General features: G+C 31.7%; 1 protein-coding gene across 1 annotated transcript in view; it reads left to right on the top strand.

The window, feature by feature from the left end:
* LOC134265101 (uncharacterized) overlaps positions 1-13,133 on the top strand; it is a 33,670-nt gene that overhangs the window by 18,488 nt on the left and 2,049 nt on the right. Inside the window, exons 9-15 of the mRNA XM_062747339.1 lie at positions 646-795; positions 932-950; positions 2,155-2,260; positions 2,342-2,354; positions 7,515-7,844; positions 9,701-9,897; positions 10,519-10,780. Coding sequence (XP_062603323.1) covers positions 646-795; positions 932-950; positions 2,155-2,260; positions 2,342-2,354; positions 7,515-7,844; positions 9,701-9,897; positions 10,519-10,780 — 1,077 coding nt within the window. The remainder of the gene's footprint in view (positions 1-645; positions 796-931; positions 951-2,154; positions 2,261-2,341; positions 2,355-7,514; positions 7,845-9,700; positions 9,898-10,518; positions 10,781-13,133) is intronic.

Below are 13,133 nucleotides of genomic sequence, written 5' to 3'. Positions count from 1 at the left end.
CAAATTGCTACATTCTACGAAAACTTCATAAATATCTATTATTAGATATTGTTCTATCAATCTCCATGTCCTTCTTTTAATGTTAGAAGACATGCAATTAAACTTATACACTTGAACCCCTTAAACACACCCTCACACACACGCCCTCAAATATACATGTAAATGCATAAACATTCATGCCCCCATATCTATAATTAATGTAAAGCTTCTAAAGGTTTCAAGATATATTGAGCTTTTTCAGGTATTTCTTCTATCTTAGTGAGTCGCCCGCGTGTCGCAGTGGTTAGAGCTATAAAGTCGCGAAGTAAGGAGTCAATCCTTACGTCGCGGATTCGAATCCCACTGCGGGACCTGGTGACCACTCCTTCCGAGGGCCCGTGTCGCAGTAGTTGCTGGCACGAAAAAGAATCCTCACTGCTCAAAGGCCCTAAGTGCCGAGCATAGGACAAAATTTGTAGCCCTCCACCGGCAAGTGGTGGCGTCTCCATATGAGTGAAAAATTCTCGAGAGGGATGTTAAACAACAATCAATCAATCAAACTATCTAAGTGATTAATTCCGACCTCTAAGACTTTTGATAGATGATATATATTTATATACAGTAATTAAGCTTTCCTAGACATAATTATCACAATATTATTTGTAGTTCTATATTTACCTGAAGCGCCATCGACAGAAGCTCTCAGTTATGAAGTTAAGATTGCGATCGGGAGCTTTGGTGGATCTCTAGTGTTCACTACAATGGTTGTCCTTGCTATCGTCATAGTTCGTCGCTATAAATGTTCCTGCATGATAGGTAATTTTTCCATTGACATGAGCAATTACTAAAAATGATTCAAATACCTTTTATCAAAGATTTTTCAGTGATAAATTTAATTTATTTTTAAGTTCTAAACATATGAAACATAATTATTAAATGTTGTTTTTTGTAGAATTTAGAAGGAGAAACAAGTATGTATCAAACAGAAGTCCTTTTTTATTCATCAATCATGTTAGGAAGTAATGCTTTATCTGATCCCAACTCCGGTGTTTTGGAGGTCCGTATTTGCTCTCTCCTTTTTTTTGTATTGGTTTATTGGACTTTTGATCGGGATTACTGTTTCTAATCTCAATTTGTTTAATTTACTACTACTCAGATGTATTCTTGTAATAATTATCAATATGCAGCATGCATGTAATCTCTTAGGTATTTATTCTCTGTGCTTGTAAATGGAAATTGATACATGTATACGTTCTGCATCTGACGTTTCAGTTAAATAATGAAAGTTCACATCTGTATTTTCCTTTCAAAATCCCCAAATCTCATTCTTTTTGTTGTCCAAACTATAAAATCGCCATCCAGTGCAAAAATTAATCCCCTCTACATTCCAAACAATATATTACTTCAAATATCTACATGTACAGCTATACATGTAATATAATTTAAAAACATGAGAAGTATTTTTTTCATTTAACCTATATTCGACTAAAATATTAAATTATTATTTAAATATACCAGATCAGTTTGAATTTTTGAAATCAAGAATTTTGAACTCATAAACTGACATTGAAAAAGTCAAAATAATTTAAGAAATTTGAATTGTGAAGTATTTCACGGACCCTTGTGCACATTCAAACTTTAAGTCTAATTTGATGACACTTTATCGTATTATGTGTGGTTATATAAAGTAGTGCACATATAAAAAACAATATGTTGTATTTTTCTTGAACTGTTTTTATCTTATGCATCAATTTCACCGTAAAAGGAACTATGATTAAGATTTCATTATTCTGAGATCATTATTTATATTGAATAGGTCATTATTTTTCTCGTGAAAGCTTTTTGAATTCCTATTTCATTATTCCATTATTTAGCAGCATTTTCTTGAGTCAATATTGAGTCTGAAGGTCTTTTAACGAACAAAAAAAAAATCCAGTATTCTTAAAAAGGTAACTATAATAATGAAAAGATTTGCTTTATTCTTTTACATATGGTGATATGAATTTGATTGGTTTCACTTATTCTCCCACTCAAGATTAACTGACTTATTTATTAGAAAAACAATAATTTTATATCTTCAAATTTTCAAAAGGATGCATTTTTAACATTTTTAAACTCAACATAGCATTCCAGGCAGTGCATTCAAGATACTGGCAATGAACATTTTAATTACAGAGAGGGGAAAGAAGAATCAACACAAGAAGAGAATGAAAATCATTATGAGGAGCTAACTGGTAAATATCCATCGGAATTTAGGAACATATTTGATATACGAGTACAAGTAATGGTGACATGTGATTTGTGTATATTTTTCAAACCTTGACATGGTTTATTGTTCATTATTTCATTTCAAATGTTTCAGATATACCCAGAAGGTAAAACAAAGTAAAGAAAAATGAAATTTAAACTCTGAATCTCTCTCTCTCTGAAATAATATACGATATAAAATTTATTACTGCAGATAACTTTTTATTTTAATTAACATGTTTATAGGCATACTTACCAGAGTTTAGATCGGTACAATGGAAAACACGTATATGAGAACCCCCAAAGGTTTCGTGAATAAAAAGGTATTTTAAATTACCTATTATCTATGGTACACTTGCCCGCAAAATAAACTACTGTCTGCTCATGATATTGCCTGTATACTACACAAACATTGACGTCAATTTATTCCAATCCAGTTCTATAAGAACGTCCACCAATCCTTAGGGACGTTCGATCCTGATATTTTGAGCGTATTTCGCGCAGGTCCTCTTTTCATAAAATTAAGCATCATTTTTAGGTTCTAACAGTAAAACTGAATTCTACAATGCAAATTAAACTATATTCAATGAAAAAACCGCGATTAAATTCCATTCAAGTAGAATTAAGCTAGGGACTATATTTTGTGGCGGAAGGTTTTTTAGACGAAAATGGTCAGTTTTTTCTATTTGAACTAGAACAGTACTGTTAATTTTGGATGCCTATTTTTCCATGCTGGTTGCACACAAAGCTGTTTTTTGCAGTGAAATATGTTATGCTGGTTCTGAAATATCTATTAAATTATTTTTTATGAATTCTATCAACAAAGTGTGACAAATATAGCTAATATTTTTGAAAATCCGGGGGAAAATTTAGCCAATTTTAAAGTAAAAATCACACTTTTTTAGTAATATCTGAAAATGTACATCATATACCCCCACTTTTGATGTTCTTTTCTAAATATTCAAGATAACTTTGACCTATTTGCTTAAAATCAGAAAAAGTTTAAGACTTAAAAATAATTTTCTTGCTTATTATATTTTCAATGCCTTAAAAATAACATTTTATTAGTGCAGAAAGGTCAAATAATTAATTATGCGAAGCAATTTGAAACTTTTTCTTAGTCACAGTTTTTAAGTGTCTTTTATTAAACAGACTTAGAGTTCATTTTGTTTCATGCTTTAATTGGATAAAAATATTGGAGGGAAAACGTCGAAGGTGTAATTTTTAATTAAGACACAAATTTCAGTGCAGAAAGGTCATATTAAATGTACTGTAGCGCTAAAAGAAGCATATTGACCCCCATTTTTTTAATTTGAATTTTAATTAAGCTATGTATGTAGAAACTAATAATACATGTATACTTGGCAAAAAAAGTTTAAGACTTTAAATATCAGGATCGAACGTCGTTAAGAGACGATTATCAATTGGTTCCAGATTATGTGAACATTTTTGCATAGTATAGTTATTTTAACACGTTTGAATAAAAAAAGAAATTGAGATAATCATACAAATAATCTTTAATATAAATATATACATGTATCTTAGTGGGAAAATGAATGAATCTAGTTAAACTTTCCGAGACGGTTGTTTGTAATTTTACATTTCATCAAAAAGAACAATTTAGTCATGTTGAAAATATATGTTTTCTAAGTAATTGTGATTTGACAATGTATGCAATATACTAACGTATCTGAACATATTTTTTAGGTGAAGATAGAAGTTCCATGGGAAAAAAGACCTTATGACTGTATTTATCTTTATTTCAATCCATCCTATGAGAATATATTCAGACTCAATTATCTGTAAATATCTTTTAAAAAAATCACAGTGTTAGTAGTTATGCAAAGCTATATTGTTATTGTTGAACTATGGAAACAATTTTTGATTTTCTAAACGAGATAAATTATTGAGAAACAGAAACAAGTTGATGTATCAGGACTATCAGGAGTCTCTCTTGAAGTCTACGTTTTATAAATTATGTGGTCAATATTCAATTAAGACTTTATCAGCAAATATATACATTTGTGGTATCTCTCCATTATATAAACATACAGAGAGAAAATATCTTCAATTCTGTATGAAGTTTGTCAGAGGTCAGAGGTCAATACGTGACCAAATCACACGTCGCAATAATATCTACCGGTACATAAATTATAAAATGACCTGCTGTACTTGCTTTTCAGGTATAAAAATGAACAAAATAAGCAAGTAAAATGATAATTAATTTATTTACAATGTAAACAAGTATTTCATACAGATTGTTGGCTATCAATTCAACCTCTGCACATAGAGAAAACTAGCGTTTACAATTTTTTTCACTTTTGTCAAATGCAAAGTCTCTGGCCTAATGTTCATCCTTATTTTTGGTGTAGACCTTTCGTTAATTTTTCATGATAAACTAGGCTATTATTTTATCTTTAAATTCTACTCACGATAAATGTGTAAATCTGCAGGAAAATACCATTGCAACAATCATGCCACGAACAGCTGCCAAACACCTCTGCGTTTTCGTAGTTCAATGTAAAGATGTCGCCAGTGTGTCCGTGTTTATCAGTGTTTTACGATAAGTATGCCCTTAGTTACTGTAATCGTAGAATGATTTTGATCAAATTGCAAATTATCTGGCTCGGACAAGTGTCTCCATCCATCGGATCCATCCATCCCTTTCAGGCGACCAAAATTCCTCTAACTTTTTTCATCAAACTTCGGACGTGTTTCTTGTGTCTTTTCAGCCACAAATAAAAATATTTCCAGACAACAATCTGTTCACTATTACTGATCCCAAGTAGCCTTCCACAAAATATTCCCTTCGAAATAGATTCCTTAGCCTGACAAATTCAAGGCGTAACCGCCATGCAACTGAGCAAGCCGATTTTCACCTTGCGTCATTTTTTCAAAATCTACGACGGACGGTTAGTGCAATAAATAAATTCGAAAATATTCAATTGTCTGTCTCAAATGTATATATAAGTAATAAATAGCAAGTTTATAAACTTCAATGTGAATTGAAGTGGGTCGGTACGTGATCAAATCTTCTGAGAAGGCCTCCGGCCTTCACAGGATTTGATCACGTGACCGACCCACTTCAATTCCCATTGAAGTTTATAAACTTGTTATTTATTTCTTAAATACAATTTATAATTTTGTCAAATACTGAGTAAAGTTTTGCATAATAGTTGCAACTTGTAAGGACATTATTTATGTACTGAATTGACTATGCATTTGTTCGTTCCCGCTCATGACAAGGAGCACACGGTGGATGTGGCATGACCTGTTCACCCCTATATGGAACCTGATATCAAGTCTGATTTTTGAAAGCTCCTGTTTGTTCCACTACAGTTTTGCATTGTATTATTGACTTTTAATTGTTTGATATCTCCAAATATCTTATTACGAAGTACAAAGTATTATTCGGTCGAAATTAAAGTGTACGATAAATGTTGTCAGGATTTCTACTTTTAACCGATCATGACAAAGAACATTCAGTGAATGTGACAAGTTGATCGACATGAAATGATTACTTCTATATGGCACCAAATCTCATTTCGGTTACGTTTTCATCAGTCTTTGATACATGTTGCTGTATTATTGAATAAAACTTAAAGAATGATTATTTTATGTTATCTTAATAATTGTATTTCGGGAATGAAAGCCCAACTTCATGGCTTGCAAAGAGTATAATATATATTTGCTGTGTTAGATAACTGTTGAATATTAGTTTTACAAAATCATGAAAATGTTGCAGTAGTAAAGTAGTCAGTATTTACATGGCTACACATGGCTTGTTCAGAAATCTAGGGACAAAAGTCACATTTGTGTAGAACTATGACATTTTCTACGCACACACACAGGTTTTTCAAGTATTAACATTATATTTATATAAACATTATATTTACATAAATTTACCTATAAAAACTACTATGTAATTAAAGGTTTATTAACAACATTTCAAATCTTACATTGACAGAGACAAAATAATTCACCTTTTTTTATTTGTCATTGCATAATCTTTCTGCATCACGTACATACTCAGCTTTTATATGCCCCGGGCATTCTTGTTGTACTGTAAAATTGATTTTTTAAGTTGAAGTACAACTATATATTGAAAATTAATATATCGAATTTAATAAATGTTTTCAAACACATCAGTATAACATTTGAAAATCGGTTCATTTACCAATCACTAACTTAGTTGAATTTAAATAAAAGAGTCTACTAAGTTCATGTTTCTTTCCTAATGCCTATTTTTAAATGACTCTTCGCGCATATTAATTTGCAATAGCATGTGTCTGATTGACACAAAGAAAAGGTTTCATTCTAAACAAGAAATGTAATTAAACACCGTTTTCATACACAAGTAAAAATAAAATCTTTCTTTGTTCCACCTTTCACTGACTGTATTCTTAAATGACCGTGATATGACAAATACTCTGCGAGTGCACTATCGTTTAAAGTTAATCAAATTCATATAAATAACAATTTTGATTATTTACGTCTAAAATCCTCTGTATTAAGGTAAGTTTTGATAATTTACTACTATTAATCTCATATATAATTGAATTGAATTACAAAATACACTGTAGTTATTGTAACTGGCTGCAAGAAATTAGATTTTATGAAGACAATGGACATTATTTGTAATAAAAACCTCTTCGATAACATGTAATTTTATTTCTTTAAATATTCTTATAAAGAAACTATAATTTCAATTTCTTTTCAATTACATTGATTTGCTTAATGTACATGACTGTATATTTGTAATATGTCTCCATTATATCCTCATTTTATTTTTACTTTTATAACATCATTCCTTAATCAGTTATTCAGATTCTGAAAAAGGCCCATTCGCTTGCAAATAAATAGCTTGATGATAATGATTATAAAGTAATTTTGCAAATTGTTCACTTTAATACTAATAATTATAATTTTGATTTTTTTATGTTTTATGTTGATCTTGATATAGCAAGTATTCTCTTCTTATTAAATACCCCCCCCCCCCCTCCCAATAAATACAGCGCGCAAGAACTAACAAAACACAACAGTTGCTATGTTCGTGCATATATGAAATCTTAACACTTTGTCCATGTTGTCATGAACAAAAAATTGAATAAAATTTTATGTTGTTTTCGACGGTAGTTTTTTTGTTATTGGCATTGAATTGAAAAATATCATAGATGATAAAGCAATATACCACAGATCAATTTATGAAATTGTACATATAAAATGAAAAAAAAAATTTGCATACATTTTTACACACTAAATAAATAAATGTACATAATGATTTTTAGAAATGGCAGAAAAGACTGATGATTCTAGTACAAAAGACGAAGATTCATCTACAGGTCAATCCGTCAACAAACAAGTGACAGAAATCTTGGGTTTAGTTCAAATAGAAACGGAAACAAAACCGTCAAAGTATAACGTGAATAGGATTCACTCCTTAGGAGATGAGTTGAATAAGCATAAGTTATTCAAGAATCCTAAAATCAGATGGGACGATGTGAAGGAAGGAAGAATGAGTAAACCCGAACTGTTCCTCTGGCTGAGAGAAAACTCGGAGAAATCTTTCTCCACTAGGGAAATTTATATGACATGGGTTAAAGAATGGGATAGAGAAGGTATTTATTTGTATACATGTGTATTTGCTATAATTATAACTGGAACAAGAAACTTTTGGGTATATTTACTCTCTTAACGTCAGTATGTTTTTTATTATATTCCCATTGACTATAAAATTTTTGGGTGTTTAAATATACCAAAACATGTACTTAGTATATATTAATTTTATAAGATAAACGTCCGTGTATAAGGAAATTCGTACATGATAAGGTACATGTACATGTATATATGTTTGGCCCATAAAACCACAGATAATCCTCCCTGTGAACATAATGGTTTCACAATATTTTCAAAGCAGTATTTTTTAAGTACAGTGAATTTACACAAGCTATAACACATGTAACATAAAATACAGCAATTGTATGAATTATTTTCTCCTCGATAAATCTATTTAGAGATTCTTATATTCTTTTTTATATCTCGTTATTGAGCCAAACGAAGACTTGAATAATGTGGCCTCTTCTCTTAATGCTTGTCTAGTCGACATAAAACAATGGATGTGCACCAATCTTTTAAAATTAAATCATGAAAAGACTGAATTGATGTTCTTTTGTCCAAAACATAAAATAAAAGACGTTTCTACATTCAATCTTGTTTTTGGAGGGAGCTCAATTAGTGACTCTCCTTTTGTGAAGAACCTTGGAGCCTATTTCGACCAGACTCTAAGTATGGAGAAAAACTGCTCTTCAATAGTTAGAACATGCTTCAATAATATCCGGAAAATCGGTCGCATCCGTCCGTACATCACTGACGACGCATGCAAAACCTTGATAAATTCACTTGTGACTTCCCGGCTCGATTATGCAAACTCGTTGATGTATGGCATAAATAAGCAACTTGTGAATAAACTGCAAAAAGTCCAAAATACTGCTGCGCGGTTGATAACGCGTACCAGGAAATCTGATCACGTGACTCCAATCTTGAAAGATCTCCACTGGCTCCCTCCCCAATACAGAAGTCAATATAAAATACTTTTGTTTGTATACAATGCATTGAACAATCGTGCTCCAAATTACTTATCCGAGCTTCTCAAAATATATTCTCCTTCCAGGTCCTTGCGTTCACAGTGTTCTTTTCTTTTGGATGTTCCTAAAGTTAGAACTGTTACGTACGGCAGTCGTCGATTTGACTACGCCGCCGCCTCACTATGGAACTCTCTTCCTCTGTGTCTTAAAAATTCCAAATCTGTGTCCGCTTTTAAAAAAGGACTTAAAACTCACCTCTTTGAACGAGCTTACGAGGGAATGTAAATAGTGTTTTTAAAGTGATATATATACCTAATGTAAAAGGACACTGAACTGATCTAAAAGTTTTTAATGTTTTTTTTTTATTTCGTGCTCTAGTGATCGAGTACAGGTTCCTTTAATATTTATTATTATTATTTTTCAAAATGTTTCATAAATTGTAAATTTTTAGAGTCTTTTAGATATCTTATTTTTATGCACAAATATGTATCATGTATTTTTTTTTAAAAGTAATTTGTTCTCCATTTTGTAAGCTTATATCTATTTTAATGTGAAGCGCACTAGAGTGTCATTATTATAATGCGCTATAAAAATTATTGTATTGTATTGTATTGTATCAGTCAACAAATCAGTCTGCATATTCTATGGTGTATACATGTAGGTTCGTTAGACAGTTGAGAATAATGTTGGATATCGGATTATAGGTCTGGTGAAAAAGTATGGCCTTTTCATAAAATGGCAATGTATTACCTCTAATATACACGTACAACACATTCTTTTAAGGTGCATGATCAATCATGCCACACGATCATGTATCCGGATACAAAATTAATTTTATTTTATAATTTTATATGTTACTTCATATCTCAGTAAAAAAGCATATTTTGCAGTCTTTCTACGCATTCATAAAGAAGAAATAAACTACATTATGAATAAGCTGAACAAGAGAACATCCTATAAAACTGCTGAATGGTTTAACAGCAATAAAATGATTGTTCAGGATGGTGCAGAAATGCTCGATAACCTTTCATTCGCATTTGGAGACAGAACCACTGTTGAGATGAAAATTCGCCAGGAGATAAAGAAGGTACGTATGTTCACAGATTAAAAAACTTTTAAAATTTTGATTGAACTTTTGATTCTTCAAAATTCAAAACTGTAAGAAGAAGGATTTTCTATACATAAACTTAAAAGAATAAGAAAGAATCTTGGAAACATTTTTCTTGAACTTAATTCGAATTGAGACTGAATTAAATCTACCCAATTAATAATCCTTATATTGTGATTTTTAATACTCAAAAAATGTATGTTCACTAGTGTGTTTTTTCAAATGAATAAAACAACATATTAAAATAAAATCCGGATGAAACCCGGATGACTCGTTTTTGTAGGTATTCCACATACTAGTCGTAATTAACATTCCTATTCAAATCTGTCCTAAACATTTTAGTATGGAATATACATGTATAAGTCATATACCAATCGCAACTTCTCGGGCCTTTCAGACTAGCGGAAAATCAACCCGAGATGATGCGATTTCAAAAGTCATATACTAGTATCTGATCAATACACAGACCAGCAGATCCTTTTTTTATCCAGAGCAATTTTCCTTTTGTGTATTGATTTTATGAAATCAGAAACATTGGCTTCAATTTTTTTGTAAATAACTATAAATTTGTGTTTATAGTTATTAAATGTTCCATTTTAGCACAGAGTACATTATAATGAATTTGACAACTGCTCCAAATGGATTACCGAATTTCTTAACCAGGAAAGTCCAGACACATGGAACCCGTTTGTATTTTACATTTGTGCAAACGCCTTCCGCTGCACAGTTTGTATCGTGGTATCTGGTCGTGAGGAATACAGAATCCACTCCTTGGAACAAGAGTCTCACATGGCCATTGTTCATTTTGGTATCATAGGATCATCCCAGTATGTGTATTTGAGATGCAACAGAAAAGTATTTGGTAAGTTAAGTGCAGGGCCAAGAGCAACATTATCGTTTCTTTGTTATTTAACGTCCATTTCGAGAAAAAGGTCACTCACTTCTCAATGGCCCAAAAGCCGAATATAGGGCAAAATTTGCAGCTTTCCACCCTGTACATAGGCCACTGAGAAGTGAGTGACATTTTTCATGCCAGCACCAACTCAGTTGATACGGTCTCATCAAAAGAACAGGGGCCCGTTTCATCAAAGGTCGTAGATTTAAGCCTAAACTTAGGTGTACTTCCGGGACTTACGCCAAAATTTAGTCAGGCGTAATTTGCGTTTCACCAAGTGGCGTAAGTCTAGTCGTAAACTATACGCTTAGTCGCAGGACTAAGACCTTGACAACGTTGCATTGCGCAGGCGCAAAAAATATAAACATTGTCCACTGCGAACAAACATGTATATAATATTCTAGCACGTGAAAGAATAGAATAACACAAATTATAAAATTATAAATACTTGCACTGATTGAAACATGCATGGATTTATAGGGTCATGTAGGAGACATGTACCTTATAAGAAATCGATTTTAGGTTTTTACAATATTTCAATAACAAAAGTCTTTTAAATTGAAAGTTAGAAAAGGATCGTACATGTATTTCAGAATTTGATTAAAAGCTAAACTGTTTATTTTAGAATTTTTATTATATACAGCAGCCCCCCCCCCCCCCCGAAATTGATACAGGTAAATGACTTCGCTTTTGATAGTCATTTCATGATTCGATAATTACTTACTCTACTGATAAAATACTATAATAAGTTTGAGACAATACGATTTTAAAACATTATTTTTATAAGATATGTATACAAGTGTACTTAATTGAAAGCAAAAATAATGTATAAAAATGCAGTTTACATATGTACACATTTTAAGTCAAGAAATTTAAGGTACATGTAAGACAATCCTTTCTAAGTCTATTAAATTTCTGTCAAATGATTAATTATAATTTTTATTGACTATTAAAATGGCACAAAGGTTCATATAATAATATCGAAATATTAGACTCTATAGGTACAGGCAGTTATAGACAAAAATTCTTTACTATCTGCAGCTTAAATTTACTGTACCGTTTTACAAGTATGCAGAGAGAGAGAGAGAGAGAGAGAGAGAGAGAGAACTGACTACAAAGATATTCTTACAGAAAGTCTCTGCTTGCGTGGCCTCCCTCTTAGAAATTAAGTTACACTTAGTTTTTATTTTGTTTTTCATTATTAGAATTTAAGTTATGCAGGAATCAAAAATATGCATATTGTTCTCTTACATGTGCCTTATATGCACTCAGATTATGCTATAGTATGTAAAATTTACTCTTTTAGACGAAATCATGAAAAATAAATATGTCTTCTGCACATCAATGTTTGTCTGAGAAAAAAAAATATTTTTAGGAATAAGTCATTTCTTGACTTGACTGTGTAATTATGTCCGTCTTACATCGATATAATAAAAGTAACAATATTTTCACAATTTAAAATTTTCTTACTGTCTATGAGACCCCTATCCCCGGGTATCGTCTTTGTTCTCAGGGACTTCACTTGTCTCAGTTACACATGTACCTAGAAGAATAATTACCTTCGCCCCTAACCCTGTGCATTAAATGTTTATTATTCTGCAAATTCAGGAGGTTCTGAACCCTCTCTCCGGTCCTTTCGAAATCCATGCTTGTGGACGAGGAGTAAATAAAAAATGGACTCTTCGAACATGATAAAAAAACCTTTCTGGTTTTAAGGTTAATTATTTTTTTCTTTAAGTTTAATGTAGAAAATTACTAGAAAGAGGATGACTCTGTTTTGAGACCGATTCCCCCCCCCCCCAAAAAAAAAAAATAATTTTGCGATTTTTCTTCAAAAGAGACGATTTAATGGATATCCCGCCTCCCATATGAATATAATGGCAGTGCCCATGTTTTGCTATGGTAAACCCAAAATATGAGTCGGACCAAAAAGTAAAATAAGACACAATGGCACCCCAAAGCGTAACAGACGGACGGACGGACATTCTGATTACTATATACCCTTCCGCTTTTCAGGCGGGGGTATAAATATATAGTTATATATGTATAGTCGATTTACAACACCTTATAAATACATACAATACAATAATCAAATGTGTGTGAATGCTTTGTCAAAACGTAAGAAATGGTGGTCGAAGAAATTTGTATTTAGACAATATTTTCTTCTGAGAAGATTTAATTCAGTATATTATTAATCCAATCAACAACGCCCCCAAGTGGTTGTAACCCCCACCCCCACCCCCCCCCCCCCTCTTCATAGTATGTAAAATTAAATAATACAACGTTTGTATTTAAAAGACTTCTAAGAACCGTACTTTTT

The sequence above is a fragment of the Saccostrea cucullata genome, unplaced genomic scaffold, assembly GCF_032062105.1.
Source record: "Saccostrea cucullata isolate Sc308-1 unplaced genomic scaffold, CSIRO_AGI_Scuc_v1 ctg2349, whole genome shotgun sequence".
Classification (NCBI taxonomy): Eukaryota; Metazoa; Mollusca; class Bivalvia; order Ostreida; family Ostreidae; genus Saccostrea; species Saccostrea cuccullata.
Note: the sequence above shows the minus strand (reverse complement) of the source record. Positions and strands in the feature narration are given on the sequence as shown.